At 42.4% G+C, this 19609-nt stretch overlaps 1 protein-coding gene across 2 annotated transcripts in view; it reads right to left on the bottom strand.

Moving 5' to 3' along the window:
• rab11fip4a (RAB11 family interacting protein 4 (class II) a) overlaps window positions 1-19609 on the bottom strand; it is a 121862-nt gene that overhangs the window by 37784 nt on the left and 64469 nt on the right. For both annotated transcript variants that reach the window (XM_049560223.1, XM_049560225.1), the window contains 3 exons: window positions 7615-7718; window positions 5391-5531; window positions 4783-4864 (listed from right to left, as the gene is read on the bottom strand). In XM_049560223.1, coding sequence (XP_049416180.1) covers window positions 4783-4864; window positions 5391-5531; window positions 7615-7718 — 327 coding nt within the window. The remainder of the gene's footprint in view (window positions 1-4782; window positions 4865-5390; window positions 5532-7614; window positions 7719-19609) is intronic.

Here is a 19609-nt window from a genome sequence, read left to right as displayed (position 1 = left end):
ACTCTTCTAGCGTAACACACACACTTCATACACACATACTCACTTACAGTACCCAGCGGGGCAGCCTTCCCCTCTCTGCTCCACCAATCTCCAGCCAGCACACTGACTGACAGCGTAGCCTGTAAACAGAGCTCAGCTGTTTATTTAGCCTAGCAATATCTCCGGACTATAGTAGCTACAATGGACGACTTTAAACGCGATTTTGAAGTTTCTTGTAGCGGACACAGATCTAGAGCCATACCTGTTTGAGCTGGAGCATACAGATGAGGAACTCCATGTGTTGGATGCTGAGCGGGTGAGAAGCGAGGCTGAATCCTCCGCTCCCATTTTGCTGCACAGAATGGGATTCGGTGCTACCATCGTTGGGGAGATCTATCATCAGGAGGAAAAGCGCCGCAGAGAGTGCATCACAAGGAGTGAAGTTGTGTCTTCTTTTCCTCACAGATGACGGTTCGGGTTCATTCACTCTTATTGCGTGGTAAGTGTGGTCCATTCGCAAACTTTATAACTAAAAAAACTTTTCACTACTCTCTATCGACGAACTACTAACACTCTCTGCTGTTTCCTCCTCCTTCTTCCTTCCTTTCACTGTCTTCGTTGGTTCATTTATACACGCGAAACGCGTTCTCTGGCTGGCTGGATCGTCCGCTCGGGCTACCATACATACATGGCGGTGCAAGATGGCAACCTCTCTAAAGCAAGGCCCTTGCTATATACAGTACAGGCCAAAAGTTTGGACACACCTTCTCATTCAATGCGTTTTCTTTATTTTCATGACTATTTACATTGTAGATTCTCACTGAAGGCATCAAAACTATGAATGAACACGTGGAGTTATGTACTTAACAAAAAAAGGTGAAATAACTGAAAACATGTTTTATATTCTAGTTTCTTCAAAATAGCCACCCTTTGCTCTGATTACTGCTTTACACACTCTTGGCTATCATCACTTTTTTTTTTTTTTTCCAAGTGAGAAATTGGAGGTGTGGCGTGAGACTGTGTGAAATCAACCAATTGCGTGACTCTCGCGGCGAATGCGTGAGAGTTGGCAGCTATGATTTCAGTGTGCTGAAATTAGCATGTAACAGCGAGGGCTGGGAAAGTTGTTTAAATGGAGTGTAATCTGCCATCCTGTGGCAGCAACCATGTAACTGTCAGCTGCACAACAAACCGACAATGTCACCCTACAGGGCAAAACCCATGGTAGCTTTCCTAGCTGAACAAATACTTGCCTGCATGGACAGTAAATAGGAGTTCAAGCCCAAAGGGCTGATACCCTATTGTTTTGTCTTTTTTTATTATTATTAGGGCCCGAGCACTGACCGGTGCAAGGACCCAATTGAAACTGAAGGAATTACTATTAGGACCCGAGCACCTGTGGTGCAAGGAATTATTAGGGCCCAAGCATCAAAAGCAGGCAGGTGAAGGCCCTATTGAAACTGCTCCGTTTAACATTATTATTATTATTATGGCCCGGGCCCCTGGCGGTGTGAGGACCCTATTGAAATGCAAGGAATTTTCAGGGCCGGAGCACCGGCCGCAGGTGGCCACAAAGGCTATTGAAAATGTTCTTCTTCTTCTTGAATTGCATTTTTGGGGAGCTTAACATACTTGAAAATTCATGAAACTTTGCAGATATATCAGAAGTGGTGAAAAATTTGATTTTTTAGGGGTCTCATGCTCAGGTGCCAAAAATGACTCAGTAGCGCCCCCTACAAAAAGAAAAAAAACAGCCCCCAAAGCTACTTTCACCCACATGTATGAAACTTGGTAGGCACACGTAAGATCGCAGGATGTAGCAAAAAAGCCTCCCAGGCCCATGCTCTAAACCAAACAGGAAATCGGTCATTTTGAATTTACTGTGCAATTTTGGTGCATTTTTGGCCATTTCCAGGGGTCCTAAACTAACAAACTCCTCAAAGAGATTTCATCCGATCCACTTTAAACCTTGGTTTGTCCTACCACATGACCTTGATAAGAAAAGTTATTCGAAGCTTGAGTTTTCATCAATCCGTGTGACCGTGGGATGGCATCAAACTTAGGGGTCTCGCCACAAAACAAGAAGTTTTAGTTAGTTTATAACCCCAGCATACATGGTCCAATCTTCCCCAAACTTTACAGGATTGATGAGCCAAGGTGGCTCAACAGCGCCCCCTAGAAAATTTCAATGAAGCAGCCCCCGAAGCTGGTTTCATCTGCATGTATGAAACTTGGTAGGCACCTGTAACACTCTAAGACGTACAAAAAAAGCCTCTTAAAGCCATGCTCCAAACCCAACAGGAAGTCTGCTATTTTGAGTTTACTTGTGCTACTTTTGTGCATTTTTGTCCATTTCCAGGGCTCGTGAATTAACTAAGTTGTCCTAGAGCTTTTGTCCAAATGACTTCAAACCTTTGTCTTTTCCAGTGAAACACCTTGTAAAAGAAAAGTTATTACAGGCTTGAGTTTTCGTCAAACCGTGTAACTGTGGCAAGGCGTTGCAGGTGTTGCAATGAACCAGGTGGATACTTGGTCTCTGCTGATTGATTAGGAGTGGACACAATGTAACAAATTGGCAGTTATGTCTGATATCAGCCAAGCAGTGACCTTGAATCCTCAGATTTAATTTGGGACAAGTATAGAGTCCTTTCCAAGAAGGCATAAGAGATCTTGAACCTATTTCCAATTTTTTCTTTCAAAACTCTTTTGCTTTCTGGTAGCCTCTATTAGGAGACATGTACTCACAGCTTTTGACTTGTCCTTACGCTTTACTTTTTGTAAACTGTATAAGGAACTTGGTTTGGACAGGATTTATCATTGTGACAAAGTTGACTGTATGTCAGGGGCGTAGCCATCATTTCAAAAGTAGGGGGACAAATTGTTCAGAGGTCTATTGAGTGATTTATCATCCTCTTGCATTCAATTGCACCTCTCCTTAGGGGCTAAAGAACCACATAACCACAAACAGCCACAGTACAGCACCAGGGGACCAACTTTAGTTCTTTAAAATTATATACTATCAAAATCTAAAGTTTTAGCTGCCAAACTCTGGTTGAGTTGACACAGAATGACCCTCGAGCATCTACAGGGTAAGTAGCCAGATAATGAAGTGCCAAATGACAACACTGAATACGAAAAGTTCAGTAAAACACCATTCCTGTTTGCAAGTTATTAGCACACAAAATGGAATGGAAGTGACAAGGTAACAGGGTAATTAGCCACATAATTTAAGATAGACATAGACATAGACATAACATAAGCCTGGTGTCTGTCCTGACACATGTCCTTCTCCCTGTGCTACCTATTGCAATACAGACAAAAAACATTTTAGAGTATAAATAAGAGTAGTTCTGAAATAGCTGTGAAAATTAATCTTAGAGTCACTCTTATCCTATAGACTTTTCCTTGGCCAGTAATAATTTCTCCTTACCTGTGAAGCCTTGGGCTGATAATTTGTGCTGCTGTCAGGTCCCTGTCCTGATACCTGCCTGGTTTCTCCCTGTCCCTCTTCTATCTATTGCAATAATATAGATAATAAATGTGCAAAGCAAAATTTATAAATAGAATTAAGAATAGTAGTGGTGACATAGCATGTGGAAATTAATTGCAAAGTCACTTTTATATTATAGATATTTTTTCTCAGCCAGTTATAGTTTAATAAGTTTATTTGTATCAGGGACAATGTACAAAATAACATTAGTCTCAAAATGAGAAGAGATGCTTTGTACTGGATTTAGCTTACTAGCTACTTTCCATCCGTAGTCGCTGGGCCTCCTCACCTGTGAAGACCCTGCATGATCAACCTTGCTGGCCTCTGGTCCAATGTCTCCTTCCTGACCCTGCTCTTTCTATTGACCCTGCTCTTTCTATTGTGGCAGTAAAGATTAAAAAAATATGTGCAAAGCAATAGTGAGCACAAGTTCTGCACAGAAACTAGGGAATGGGTTTATTCCTAGCATGAAACTAGCTAGCAAGCGATTTAACATAGGTAACAATAACATTAGTATTCTTGTTAACTAGCTTAACTTGATGTATTGGCATCTATTAATTAGTCATCATTTAGCTAACATTATCTACATGCAACAGCATTACTCAACTTACACGGTTTGTTTGGAAGAAACTGTGCAAGGGTTTTTGCTTCTTGCTGGCTGGTTAGCTGAACATAGTTAACACACAGCAGCACTGCCCAGCAGCACACGTCTCATCTGAGTGATTGATTCAGATCACAACCCGACAGCATGTGTAGGCCGCCTGGTGCCGCCTACTCGTGGTGCGTTTAAATATGGCTCGGAAAAACACGCTACCACATGTTAAAAATGAATCGAACGGTTGTAATGGCCGTAAAAAGTGTGGGGGACAGAGGGCACAGTTAGAGCAAGTGCAGGGGACATGTCCCAAGCCTACCCTGCGTCTTCTACGCCCATGCTGTATGTCCTAGGCTGACCTGGCTACTGGGGAATCGCAGGGGGTATGAAAGAGGTAGATTTGGAACCACTGCTGGTGGACCTCAGTCACTTTGGCTCTGGTGTTGGCTGGATTTTCAAAATTAAAGCCCCCCCAGATGGTAATACGCTCAAATTTATAGCTTTTTCGTATTTTCCTATAGAATCAGGAAAACATCTTCAACCTACTCCACTTTGTCTAAATTGTCTGTGTGGGTTCTTAGTATAGTTGCTGCATTCCCAGATCTCACCAAAATAACTTGGTAAGTACAATAATGTTATTACTATTCAGAGTAGTATAATGAGGAGGCCTAAATTACATAAAAAATACCCCAGTTGTAATAAATGGAATCACACTTACCTGGTCCAGTTTCTCAGTCTGTGACTTAAGTCTGCACACATTTAACTTCATCTCTCCATTCTCTTCTTCCAACAGCTGTACCCTGTGTATGCACACACACACACACACACACACACACACACACACACACACACACACACACACACACACAATATGGTCGAACTGGCGGCACCATGCAATATGGAATGCAACAGATAAACCTGAGCCAAGCACCAAGATGCATTAAAAGTAAGCTAACATAGATGAAACATCACCAGGAAAGCTGATCTTTTTTCAAACCATCAACTCAGCAAACCATTTAGCTAACATTTCTAAAGTTTGGGGGAAAAAAAGGTTGCGTGAATTTCCACATCTACCCACCACAGGAAGAGTAGGAACACTGTTTTTAAAGTCTGGGACCAGCACTATTATCCAGGACTTCTAGAGACAAAACCAAGTATTGTTTGCCTCTTTATTCCGTGCTGGTCCCTGTGCAGTTTGGACGGTTTTGAGCAACCTTATTTACATGAGGTATTGGTGAATTTGTTTTTGACCTAGAGTTAGAATCAACGTGAGTCCCATCATCTCTTATGGTCTGGATGATGGTGGAATATTATTTATGAGTTTACCTGTTGCAGAGCAGGTCTATCTCGGTGTTTCTGTCCCTGTCCATCTTGCTATAAGCCTCCCGGTGCCTCTTGGTCTCCTCCTCCAAACTCTGATCAGCCCTTGCCTCTGCATCCTTCACCTGCTCCTCCAGCTCATGCACCCTGTGAAGCAAATATGAACAATGTAAGGAAAAAACAACATTACATGAAATGGGAACGATGTACCAATCCAATACTGATATTGGGCTGATATTTATACTGGGGCCGATCCAACCAATTCTGTTCTAATGATGTCTGGTTACATGTGCACGCACTATGTCATGCAGTAGACTATATAGCTGAGGGAGTGAACAACAAATGCCAGCTGGCTGGAAGCATGTCACCCATCACCTATCTATTTGTAACATTTTGCTCTTACAGAGTTAGGCCCCGGTCACACAAAAAGCATTTCAGCAGCTGGAGGCGGCTTTTTATAGTGGTTTTTAATGAGAATGAAGCTTTTTGCTTTCTGTTTTTGCATTGCTATATGCCTCGCATTTCTGCACTCTAGGCACCTGGCATTTTGTTGAAGCGCTGCAAACTCCTTTAGTTGAAAAAATTCAACTCAGAGCAGGAAAGTGCCCCATTTCTTCTTTTTCCCATTATCCAATCAGATGATCTGAGAGGCGGGCCTTCTGTGGTGGTCATGACAACAAGGTCACATTTGATAAACTATACTAGGCCCATGGTTGACAGCAGATTGTCAAACTGCCCCTGAGTCATCCAAAAATGTGCCTGGAAACGGCCATCATGGAGGCTAAGCTCCTGGACCGACTGGTGGTACTCCCCGTGACCCCCCCTCTTTTTTAGGGTCTCATGTACCCACACATATCTCCATTTCCCTGTGCCCAACAAACTAATTGCTGATAGCCTCTCACCCTCAACCAGAGCTACAGCAAGTACCCTCTGCCTGTCCATTTTAGGAACTAGCTACTATTTACTGTGACAATAATTAAGTAGTTTTAGCCAGCCAAAATAAATGGTACATTGATTACACAGGAAGGTTAGGGTAAGGAGGTGATGTGGTAGTTGCCTAGCAACAATAAAAAGGCGCAGCAAGCGTGTTTTTAGTAGTGGCAATCAATTTAAAAAAAATTTTTTAAAAAGGCAATGTGGTGGGCCTCATGTTTTGCAACCTGCAAAATGCTTTCTGTGTGATCGGGGGCTTGGGAAAGCAATGTTCCAGTCAAGTCTGATGTTGTGTTACACATAAAAAAAATACTTCTAGTCACTTCCACGCAGTGAGGCATACAGCTTATTAACACTAGCATTTGATCAGTACACATTATTGGCTGACATTAAAATCCCAGCTATCAGGTCTGAAAAAGTCGGATAAGTGCATCCCTAATGGAAACATGCAGTGTTTAACATAGCAGCAATAAAGCTGCCATCATAAGCTGTCACACTGGGCAGCTTTCATCCTCCATACATGCCATCTCCTCAGCTCATTCAGTAATTTTCCATTCACTCCGCCTCCTCACCACACCTACCTGCCAGCCTATAGCCTGTCCACTCATTTCCCGCCCCTGCCAGTCCTCACCTCATCAGGCTTATGCCGCTCACCTGTGGATTAATACCCCCTGTCACTATAAGACGCCCGCTTCACAGACACTCCTTGCCAAATTGTTCTTCTCCTCATGCAAGGCCTTCCAGAATTTGTTTCCAGACTGCTTCCTTGGTATTGACCCTGCCCGCGACTCACCTGCTTCGTCTGATCCCCGGTAATCCACTCTACCTTCTGTCTTCTAAACTGAACATTGATTCTCTCTGTTTCTTCCCCAGTCTGCATTCCCTGTATTTATTAAAGTGGTGCATTAAAGCTTAGAATAAACTGTTCCGCCAGTTCATTCTATTGGGTCCAAACTCCACCCATTACAAACTGTATGATTTCCAGATGAGATTACATAGACCTACAGAGCAAACCATCAGACCTAGTACTCTACCCCGAGTCTTTCAAAATAAGCACGTGAATTTATCACATTCTTGAGTAATATCACATGTAATACACTGTATCTATGAGATACACTCCCATGCCGCCCGAGCATGTTTTCTGCATGGTTTAGGCATAATGTGGTTTTTAGATATTTAACGCATGAAATATAATACTCAGCATGTGAAAACATGAAAATCACGTGTTCTTTTTGTAAAAGTAAACCCGACTCATTTTAATGAATAAATAACGGATCCAGGGCTTGTGTTTTCCCACCTGTGTACAAGTTGTGTGTTCTCCTGTTTGAGTTTAGACTTGAGGTCACCGTTGGCCAGACTGTCGCTTTCCAACTCTGTCACCTTCTTCTCCAGATAACTGACCTGAGGAAGACAACAAAGCCTTAGGTAGAGATGAGCACCTGCTGTTTTGTAAACTTTGTACTATGGACATTCCTCATATCTGAGCTCTTTTATTAGGTACACTGGTCCACAAACTGCAACTGCACACTAGGTCAGGAGGTTGAGTTAGAGTTCACTTCGTCTCCTGCTTTTATTCCACATGACAGGGTTACATGCAGAGGATGTGAAATATACAGATGCTTCGAAACCAAACATCTAGGCTGACAAAGAAACAACTCCCAGCTCAGTGCTCCAATATCCACAGACAGCAACTGCTATCGCAACTAGAATTTGATAAGGTACAACAAACATGCTAAGGCAAGGAGGGAGCCAGGATGACAGGTCAAACTGGGGATGTCATCATCATCATCTCAACACTCCAGGAGTGGGTACCAAGCCCCAACAAGCCCTTACGATACAGATTATCTTACAGTACGGGTGAATGACCTGAGGTTGAAAATCATGGACAAGCTGGAAACCCAGCATCCCAAAGCCAATTACCGAGGCTAAGTGACAAAGTACCCTCTGAAAGTCTGCTAGATGATGTGGGTGCAGTACTACTTATTATCCCAAGTAGGACCATAACTGAGACCATCAGCTGATATACACCACAGCAACAGTGATCCTGGAGATGCTTGGCTACAATATCAATACTGTAAGCCACACTGTAAGCCACAAAGACCATTCCTGTGCGCTGCCTGGATCGACTACAAGAAAGCCTATGACTCAATCCAACAAACATGGATAATGGAAATGTACAAAATCAACAGAAGACTAAGAGCCTTCATCAATGGGACTGTGGAAACAACTCTGGAGTCCAACTCAAAGCCAGGTGCACAAGTTACCATCAAGTGTGACATATACCAAGGTGATGCATTGTCCCTGCTACTGTTACTGCATAGGCCTGAACACTCTCAGTGGCTACAGATAGCAATTCCAAACTGGAGCAACCATCAGTCACCGTCTCTACATGGATGACATCAAGCTGTATGCCAGGAATGAGCAAGACATCGACTCACTGATCCACATCACCACGATCTACAGCAATGACATTGGAATGTCATTCGGACTAGATAAGTGCAGTTGGATGGTGTCAAAGAGAGGGAAGATGATCAGAACTGAGGGGGTTGAACTACCAGAGGGCAGTATTGCAGATGTTCAGGACAACTACAAATACCTTGAGGTTCCGTGGGAAAGAACAAGGTCCAAGCCATCAACGCCCTGCCGGTCATTAGATATCCAGCTGGTATAATAAGCTGGCCAAAGGAGGAGATAGAGGCCACTGATATCAAAAAAGGAAGCCTCTCACAATGCATGGAGGGTTTCATCCCAAGTCCAACACCCTGAGACTGTACAGTAAGCGAAACGAGGGAGGCGGAGGACTGATCAGCATCAGAGCAACTGTCCAGGACTTAACAACCAAGATCCAGGAATACATCAGGAAGATGCCCCCCAAAGATGAGCTGCTACGTGAATACCTCAAGCTGCAGAAATCGGAGAATGCCGAAGATGAGGACGAACCATCATGGAAGAACAAGTCCTTGCACGGCACGTGCCACCAACAGATTAAAGAAGTGGCCAACATAAAGAAATCCTTCCAGTGACTGGAAAAGGCTAGACTGAAAGACAGCACAGAAGCACTAATCATGGACAGGCGCTTAGTACAAGATCAATAGAAGCAGGGGTCTACCACACCAGACAGGACCTCAGGTGCAGGCTGTGCAAAGATGCTCCTGAGACTGTTGACAACATAATTCTTTCTGTTCCTATAGCACCACCCAGTTGCCAATTAGAGTTAAACTTCTCCAGTCACTTTGAGGCGTCCTGTTCTACATATCTACCAAGTTTAGTAAAAATCGATATGGCGCTTAGGAAGAGATCGATTTTAAGTGTTTTTCAAAAAATTTAAAATGGCGGAAAATGTATATGACTGGAAGTTATGGGTTCTTGGGGCAAATTTGTTCCTGATGAGGAGAGGCATCTCTGTGCAAAGTTTCATGTCTCTACAACATACGAGGCATGAGATATGCCCATTCAAAGTTTGCAATTTCAGTCGGTTGCTGTAGCGCCCCCCTTTGGCCAATTGATGTAATATTGCTTAATTAGCATCCTCCCATTACCCTCTACCACTGTACCAAATTTCACATGGATTGACCAAGTCTGTGAGGAGAAAAACATGGAACAGACACACCCACAGACACACCAACAGACAGTTTTCGTCATTATATAGTAAGATTAAGAGCATGCTCCAGGTGAAAGTGTTGGTCTCAAGTGAGCAGGCAATTTCAATTTCTAGCTTTAGACCTTTCACTTGGGTATAGTTGGTTCTATAGACTACCCTCTGCCACTAATGACTCACCTCCTTTTGTAATGAAGCTTATATCTGGCCTGTCTTATTATTATTATTATTATTATTGTACTGGGGTGTACTGATGAGTTAAAATCTTACTGTAATTCTTTAAATCTTTTCAAGGTAGTTGATGCACCAACAAAACTTTACCTAAATCAACCTCTTCTTTGATTTTATTTTTAACAAACTGTCCTAATTAATACTCTTATGCTTCCATTTTTGCAAATGATATCAGTGTTGATTGTGTTATTAGTATTGTATGCTACACAAAATCCTTGAGAGCAAAACCTTGCATTATTATGAAGCAAGATTTAAAGGAAACATTCTCCACATTTGAAGTGGCTTTCCAATTTGTTGATGGTAAATTCAGTCAATTGAAGCAATACATTTCTCAGTGAATGTTACATTGACAGAGAAGCTGATTTCCTTCTTTCACAGACATTAATTCAATGCCTACATGCACCAGGATGAATTGCCCCCGAGCTCCAGACACTCAACCCCAAAATACTCCCCAAACCCGCCCAGCATGTGGAGGTGGGTGTCACAAGTTTAGACAAAGTAAAGGCGTCTAAAAAAACATACTTCACTGTTTAACTAGAACACCAGAAAGAACACAAATTTAATACCACTGGTGTTATTAACCACACCGGAAAAATGACACAAATTTACTAACACTATAGTGTTATCAGCAACAAACATGCCTTACTGTAAAGTGCCTGGAGACTGTGTATCACCACCACAGCCAAAAGCCATTACTTTGTCAGCCAAAACATAATGCTAGGTGACAAAACTACTCAGTCAATGATAATCTGCCCTCTCAGCCTGCCAGCCTTGGCTGTTGTTTTTTCCAGTTTGTCTTTGCGATCCTGAAGAAGGTCTCCAGGGATTTTCCCATCAGCCACACTTAGCTATACAATCGGCGACTGCCGATATATTCAAGAACTTCATTCAAACTCGCTGTTTGAGTTTCTGTCAGGATCAGAGGGCAGTTTGAGTGAAGGCACCACCAGTCGCTGTTTGCTCTCAGCAGCTCACGTTCTGTACGGCTATGCTGCAGCCTCGGTCACTTTCAGTCTCATCTGAAATCAGACTAGCTGATTTTTAGGCAGTTACGTAATGTACAGGCACAATAAAAAAACAAAAACAAAGGCTGCTTATTTTGAAAAACAACCACACAGTGAAAAAATTAAATAACCAAAGATGTTTTGGAAGACAATTGTAGGAGATAGGGCCAGGTCTGAGCTTCGCATAGTATTATAAAAGACTCAAAAATTATTAGTGACAAAACAACAATGCTTAATTGTTTCAATGAACACTTCATTGCCTCTTCTGCCTTGTTTATATTTCTGGATCATATTTAAGAGTAGGCCTAAGTGGAGTAATGAAGTAAAGACAGCAGCTGACAAAAGTTCTAAATTATCATTAACAGTATGAACACAGACTCACACACAGAGTCAAGTCATTTCAAAGTGATCCATATTTTATGTATGTGTCACCACACACTGTGCTACAATAATGTGAATGGCAGATCTGATCTGATGAGACGCACTGCTCGGAAACAACTGACCGCGCCGATTTCACATTATACCACCGGGTAATCCACTGAAATAAGTTCACCTCAAAACAAATGAGTGATGCTTTGACCTGCAGGATATTCTAATGTCTTTACTGTGGCCGTTCTCACCATGATTCCCCCGAAAAATACACCTATTGAAACTGACAGAATGAAAGCAATTAGCCTATAGTGTCGTTATCATGTGAATAGTGGGGGAGGAGGGGAGGAGGCCATTTAGCGCTCCATCTCTGTAAATGATTCATTTAAAAACTTTTATGTTTTATCTAAATCACGTTATTTAAAAAAAATCTCATTATTTGGCAGTGGATGCATTGGAAAGTGTAAATTATGAGGTTTCAATCAATTAATTCAATCAATTTTATTTACAAAGCCCAATATCACAAATCACAATTTGCCTCACAGGGCTTTACAGCATACGACATCCCTCTGTCCTTTGGACCCTCACAGGGGATAAGGAAAAACTCCCCCAAAAAAACCCTTTAACGGGGGAAAAAAACGGTAGAAACCTCAGGAAGAGCAACTGAGGAGGGATCCCTCTTCCAGGACGGACAGACGTGCAATAGATGTCGTACAGAACAGATCAGCATAATAAATTAACAGTAATCCGTATGATACGATGAGACAGAAAAAAGAGAGAGAGAGACAGAGAGAGAGAGAGATGCAGGACAGACGGTAATGACAGTAGCTTACAACAACATTATCGAAAGTAATAATATTATAATTATAGTTCTGGCTACTGTGATACAATATGTTGAAAGTATATATTAATATCTGACAGTATACATATGTGACAATAATCATATGTGGATAATAACAGTCGAAGTATGACAAATGATGACAGCAGCAGCAGGAGGCATCTGGCAGGACCACGGCAGCAGCACAACCACACACGTCACACTATCCAGGCACCACTGCAATATGAGTTAACCTGAGAGACAGTGGAGCACAAAGGCTCAGGAGAAGAAGCCGAGTTAGTGACATCCAGAATGGCCGAAGGTGCCCGGTGTATTACAGGGGGTCCTCCGGCAGACTAGGCCTAAGTCAGCTTAACTAGGGGCTGGTACAAGGCAAGCCTGAGCCAGCCCTAATTATAAGCTTTATCAAAGAGGAAAGTCTTAAGTCTAGCCTTAAATGTGGAGACGGTGTCTGCCTCCAGGACTGTAACAGGAAGATGATTCCACAGGAGAGGAGCCTGATAGCTGAAGGCTCTGGCTCCTGATCTACTTTTGGAGACTTTAGGGATCACGAGTAACCCTGCGTTCTCAGAGCGCAGAGTTCTGGTGGGATTATATGGCACTATGAGCTCTCTAGGATATGACGGAGCTTGACCATTTAGAGCTTTATAAGTTAACAGTAGGATTTTAAATTCAATTCTGGATTTTACAGGGAGCCAGTGCAGAGAAGCTAAAACAGGAGAAATATGATCTTGTTTCTTAGTTCCTGTTAGTACACGTGCTGCTGCATTCTGAATTAGCTGGAGAGTTTTTAAGGACTTACTAGAGCTACCTGATAATAGAGAGTTACAGTAATCCAGCCTTGAGGTAACAAAAGCATTGACCAATTTTTCTGCATCTTTTCGGGTCAGGATAGGCCTAATTTTCGCAATATTACTCAGATGAAAAAATGCAGTCCGTGAGGTTTGTTTTAAATGAGAATTAAAAGACAAATCTTGATCAAATGTTACTCTGAGTTTTCTTACGGTAGTGCTAGAGAGAGCAATGCCATCTAGAGAAACAATGTCATCAGATAGAGAGTCTCTGAGTTGTTTGGGGCCAAGAACAATAACTTCAGTTTTGTCTTAATTTAACATCAGGAAATTGGTGCTCATCCAGGTTTTTATGTCTTTAAGGCAATTATGAAGTGTAGTTAATTGATTACTATATTCTGGCTTCATAGATAAATACAACTGTGTATCATCCGCATAACAATGGAAATTTACAGAGTGATTTCTAATGATGTTACCTAAAGGAAGCATATATAGAGTAAATAGGATTGGTCCGAGCACAGAACCTTACGGAACTCCAAAACAAACTTTAGTACGTAAGGATGATTCATTATGAACGTGAACAAACTGAAAATGATCAGATAAATAAGATTTAAACCAGCTTAATGCAGAACCTTTTAGGCCAATTAAGTGTTCCAGCCTCTGTAGCAGAATTTGATGGTCAATTGTGTCAAACGCAGCACTAAGATCTAATAAAACAAGTACAGAGACGAGTCCTTTGTCTGAAGCAACCAGAAGGTCATTTGTAATTTTAACTAGTGCTGTGTCAGTGCTATGATGCACTCTAAATCCTGACTGAAATTCCTCAAATAAATTATTATCATGGAGAAAATCACACAGCTGGTCTGCGACTACTTTCTCAAGGATCTTTGAAAGAAAGGGAAGATTACATATTGGTCTATAGTTGGCTAACACCTCTGGATCCAGGGTGGGCTTTTTTAGGAGAGGTTTAATTACAGCTACCTTAAAAGACTGTTAATAAGGATAGACTGATCATATCTAATATATGAGTGTTAACTAAAGGAAAGACCTCCTTATGTAGCCTAGTTGGGATGGGGTCTAAGAGACACGAGGATGATTTAGATGAAGAAATCACTGCGGTCAATTCTTGAAGAAAAATTGGGGAGAAGCAATGTAAATATATATTAGGTCTTACAGCTGTGTTTGAGGTTAGATAGGTACTATCTGAGGACAGGAGGTCATGAATTTTGCCTCTAATAGTTAGAATTTTGTCATTAAAAAAGCTCATAAAATCATTACTGCTAAGGGCTAAAGGAATACAAGGCTCAATAGAGCTCTGACTCTCAGTCAGCCTGGCTACAGTGCTGAAAAGAATCCTGGGGTTGTTTTCTTCTATTAATGCTGAGTAATAGTTTGCTCTGGCATTGCAGAGGCCCCTCTTATATGTTTTGAGACTGTCTGCCCAGATTAAATGAGATTCTTCCAGTTTGGTTAATCGCCAATTCCTTTCAAATTTTCGCAATATTTGTTTTAACTTAAGGGTTTGAGAGTTATACCAAGGAGCGAAATTTCTTTGCTTTGTTAACTTCATTTTAAGAGGAGCTACAGAGTCGAGTGTTGTTCACAGCGAGCCTACGGCACTATCGACAAGATGATCAATTCGGGAGAGGTTAAAGTCGGTACGGGAAACCTCTGTTACTGAAGGACTTGGTATTGAATTTAACGACGGAGTAATCATTTCCTTAAATTTTGCGACAGCACTATCTGATAAACATCTAGTATAGTAACTGTTGCTGAGTGGCGTGTAATCGAGTAAAAAGAAATCAAAAGTAATCAAATAATGATCCGATAGCGAGGGATTCTGTGGAAAGACAATTTCAATTCCATATGTCAGAACTAGATCGAGGGTATGGTTAAAACAGTGAGTGGGTTCATGTACACCCTGACTGAAGCCAATGGAGTCTAATAATGAGATAAACGCGGTAGCCAGGGAGTCATTATCAACGTCAACATGAATGTTAAAATCGCCTACAATAATAACTTTATCTGATTTAAGAACTAAACTGGATAAAAACTCTGAGAATTCAGATACAAATTCAGAATACGGGCCAGGAGCACGGTACACTATAACGAATAAAAGTGGCTGCGAGGTTTTCCAGGTTGGATGTAAAAGACTAAGAACGAGGCTTTCAAATGAATTATAATCTAGTTTAGGTTTAGGGTTGATTAACAGACTAGAGTTAAAAATGGCTGCAACTCCCCCTCTTTGGCTGCTGCCTCGAGGAATGTGGGTATTATTATGACTGGGAGGAGTGGATTCATTTAGACTGACATATTCATCTTGACACAGCCAGGTGTCCGTGAGACTGAGTAAATCAATATGATTATCTGATTTTAATTTGTTTACTTACACTGCTTTAGATGATAGAGACCTGATATTTAACAGTCCGCATTTAATTCTCCTGTTTTGTCTTTCTGTCACAGAAGAGGTTTTAATTTTTATGAGGTTGTTATGCACAACTCCTCTTTGTTTAATTTTAGATTTAAATAATTTAGGTGGTCGGGGGACAGAAACCGTTTGTATAAAACTATGAAAACTATGGGTGGGTAACTGAACTAGAAGCTCAGGAGAGGCGTATAGGACTGTGATTCTGAGTCCTGATCTCAACTCTGGGTTGTCAGGGATTTGAATTACTAATAAAATTTGCCAGGTTCCTAGAAATGAGAGCAGCTCCATCCTAAGTGGGATGAATGCCGTCTCTCCTAATAAGACCAGGTTTTCCCCAGAAAGTTTGCCAATTATTAACAAAACCCACATTGTTTGCTGGACACCACCAGACAGCCAGCTATTAAATGATGACATGCGGCTAAACATGACATCAGTGGTCAGATTTGGAAGGGGTCCAGAGAAAACTACGGAGTCCGACATCGTTTTTGCGTGTTCACACACCGAGGCAATATTAATTTTAGTGACCTCCGATTGGCGTAACCGGGTGTCATTGCCGCCGAGGTGAATAACAATCTTACTGAATCTACGTTTAGCTTTAGCCAGCAGTTTTAAATTTGATTTAATGTCGCCCGCTCTGGCCCCAGGGATACATTTGACTATGGCCGCTGGTGTTGCTAACTTAATGTTCCTCAGAATAGAGCTGCCAATAACCAGAGTTTTATGCTCAGCGGGTGTGTCGCTGAGTGGGGAAAAGCGGTTGGAAACGTGAAACGTGAAACATGGTGGTAAGCCGTGTGCTTCGGCTTGGAGCTACGCCTCTCGCAAACGGTTACCTAAACTCCCGGCTGTGCGGGTGTTACCGGAGGACCACTAGCAGAGGCTATGCTATGTGGCTCCGCACCGGCTACAGGGGACTGGCTAACTACCGCAGCTACTGAATGGTTTTCCATGGTGCGGAGCCGCGCTTCTAATTCACTAAGCCTCGCCTCCAACGCAGCAAATAAGCTACACTTGTTACAATTACCACTGTCGCTAAAGGAGGCAGAGGCATAGCTAAACATGTGGCACACCAAGCAAGAAAGAGCAGAAGGAGAAGCCATCGCTAACTGTAAAGCTAATGTAGCTAACAAGGCTAGTAACGTGCAAACAACAGCTAAGAGATTAGCAGGGAAGTCGTAAAAAGGAGGAGAGCTATAAGTGTTTAAACAGAACTAGTGTGGGTTAAGACTTGAAGTAGATGTTAAAGCAACTGAAGTGAGAAAGCAGAAAGCAGGCTAGTAGAATTCACTAGAGCAGTACAGAGACGCTGTCACAGAAACCCCGGAAATGACACAACTCACTTACCACAACACGTCAGCATGTCAGGTATTATTTCTGTCAATATTTTCTTTCAAGCATGTATGATGTGACTACCCTCTCTGCCCTGCCTGCCTTGTTGTGTTCTCCCTTGCAGGTAGCAGTGGGCGTGGCTGCGGGTAATCAGGGAAGTGGCAGCACCTGAGCTCAGTGAGCTTTTAAAAGCTCTGGCTGCTCACTGCTCTTTCTCTTCTCCTTCCTGAGGCAGCATTTGGTTTTGGGTTTGGTTTTATCTTAGTTTCTACACCCTACAACATCACACACATACATTGTTTCACTCATGCCCTCACCTACACCACTGACTTTACTGATTGCAAACGCCATGTTTAGTTAGGTTCTTTTTCTTATGTTTATTCTTTAGTAAATAAAATCCTTTAATTGGCTTTCCTTGTGTATGTGTCTCCCTCTTTGTCATGGCCGTGCGGACCGGTTCGTGACAATGATAAAACTTGTGGAGACATTAATCCAAATGAATGACATTTATCTATCTATATCCTGCCAAGCTCTGCTGGCGCAGTTTTCATTGAAGATGTCCCATCCTCACTTCCAGCAAATCATGTGGAAAGCATTGTGGGGATTTTATACCCGCTGAGGATCCACACATGCATCCTTCTAATTCCTCTGAAATAGGGACTCAGTCCTTCGTGAAACTCAGAAGGATCCTTGACATTGGAACAGTCCTTTGGTGGGGGTCTATGACGTAGCATCCTTCAAATTCGGCCGTTTGAGGATCCTTCCTTGACCTTGAGAAACACCCACGATGTTTACCTGCACTAAGGTTTGTAAGGCGCTAAAAGTACTTGACATTAATAAGTCAGCAGGCCTTCATAATCTTGAGCATAACTTTTTAAAACTAGCAGCTGATTTTATTCAAACAAAATCACTTTTATCTTTAAACCTGCTTTTGTTTTGCCCTTTTTAAAAACTGATGACCCAACCCAGTGAAACAACTATAAGCTCATCTCTAAACTCTCAGTCCCAGCCACAATATTAGAATCTTTAGTGTGTGTCCGGGCAGATAAAAGAGTTTTTATATGTAAATTATAGTTTATCTCTTTATCAATCTGGATTCAGAAACATAACACTACTACTGCTACTTTACAAGTTGTCAGTGATTTGATACATTCGTTGGATTGTGGTCTGCACTGTACTGCTTTATTTATTGACCTGTCTAAGGCCTTTGATACAGTAGATCACAAAATATTGATAAACAGATTACATCAAATTGGTTTATCAGACAGACTTGTCGGTGAAGATTCTCAGTCATCCAGGTCTTGGTAATCGTAAGTGCTAATATCGTAGGCAACTGGACTTGCTTGCGTTTCTTGACAACGTTTCGCCTCTCATCCAAGAAGCTTCTTCAGTTCTAAATGACTGGTACGAAGTTGCAGGCTACAAACCCTGTGTGGGTGGGAACCCTTGCATAGTCGTAGGGGTCACGTGAGCTCTTAGTTTCAGAGTCGTTAAGGTCACAATGTGAGTGGGTGACCCACCTGGCCACCATGTGAGTTGTTAGGATCAGGTGGGACCAGGGGTGAATGGGTGTGAAGTCGTCTGGGGAGGGATCCCAAGACTGCATTGTAGGTGGGGGATAAGTAGTGTCGTAAGCCATCCCCTCTGTTTAATGATGGTCGTTCCAGCTTGACGTAGATGGCTTCTTTTACTCCTCTTTCAAACCATCTTTCCTCCCTGGCCAAGATGTGCACATTGCTGTCCTCAAAGGAGTATCCTTTCTCCTGAAGATGTAAGTGGACAGCCGAGTCTTGACCCGAAGAGCTGGCTCTCCTGTGTTGTGCCACGCGCTTGTGGAGTGGTTGTTTTGTCTCCCCAATTTATAAATCTGTGCATTCCTGGCTGCACTGAACTGCATACACTACATTACTCTGCTTATGTCTGGGTGTTTTGTCCTTGTGGTGGACAAGTTTCTGTCTCAGTGTGTTACTGGGTTTAAAGTGCACAGGGATGTGGTGTTTGTTGAAAATTCTCCTGAGTTTCTCAGACACTCCTGCGACATAAGGAATGACAATGTTGTTACGTTTTTGTGTCTCTTCCTCTCTGTCTGCTCTGGGTCTTTCAGAGGTTTTTGCAAAGGCCCAGTTGGGATAGCCACAGGTTTGAAGTGCTTCCCTGATGTGTTTCTGTTCCTTCACTTTCCCCTCTGTCCTAGTGGGCACGTTTTCAGCCCGATGATTCAGTGTCCCTCCCAACTTGTGCTCTGGTGGGTGGTGAGAGTCAAACAGCAGGTATTGGTCCGTGTGTGTGTAGATTTTCTGTACACCTCTATGTATAGGTTCCTGTTCTCTTCAATGTGCACTGCACAGTGTAAGAAGGGTAGACTGTCTCCTCTGACATCTTCCCATGTGAATTTAATGCTGGGGTCCACTGCGTTAATGTCTTCCGTAAAGGTTTCCACTTCCTTAGTTTTGATTTTGACCCAGGTGTCGTCACCATACCTGAACCAGTGGTTAGGAACAGTTCCTGTAAAGGTGGTCAGCGCTCTCTTCTCCACGTCTTCCATGTAAAGATTGGCCACTATAGGAGACGCCGGTGAGCCCATAGCACAGTTGTGCTTTCATCGGTAGAAACCCTCGCGGTAGTAGTGGGTTGGTTTGTACATTATTTATCGGGCAGAGTGCAATAAGTACAAGATGAAGATATGTTCCCCTCTTGCAATTGC

Source organism: Epinephelus fuscoguttatus, linkage group LG19, assembly GCF_011397635.1.
Source record: "Epinephelus fuscoguttatus linkage group LG19, E.fuscoguttatus.final_Chr_v1".
In the NCBI taxonomy this organism is placed as follows: domain Eukaryota; kingdom Metazoa; phylum Chordata; class Actinopteri; order Perciformes; family Serranidae; genus Epinephelus; species Epinephelus fuscoguttatus.
The sequence above is the reverse complement of the archived record's forward strand: the minus strand, read 5'-3'. Positions and strand labels throughout refer to the sequence as shown.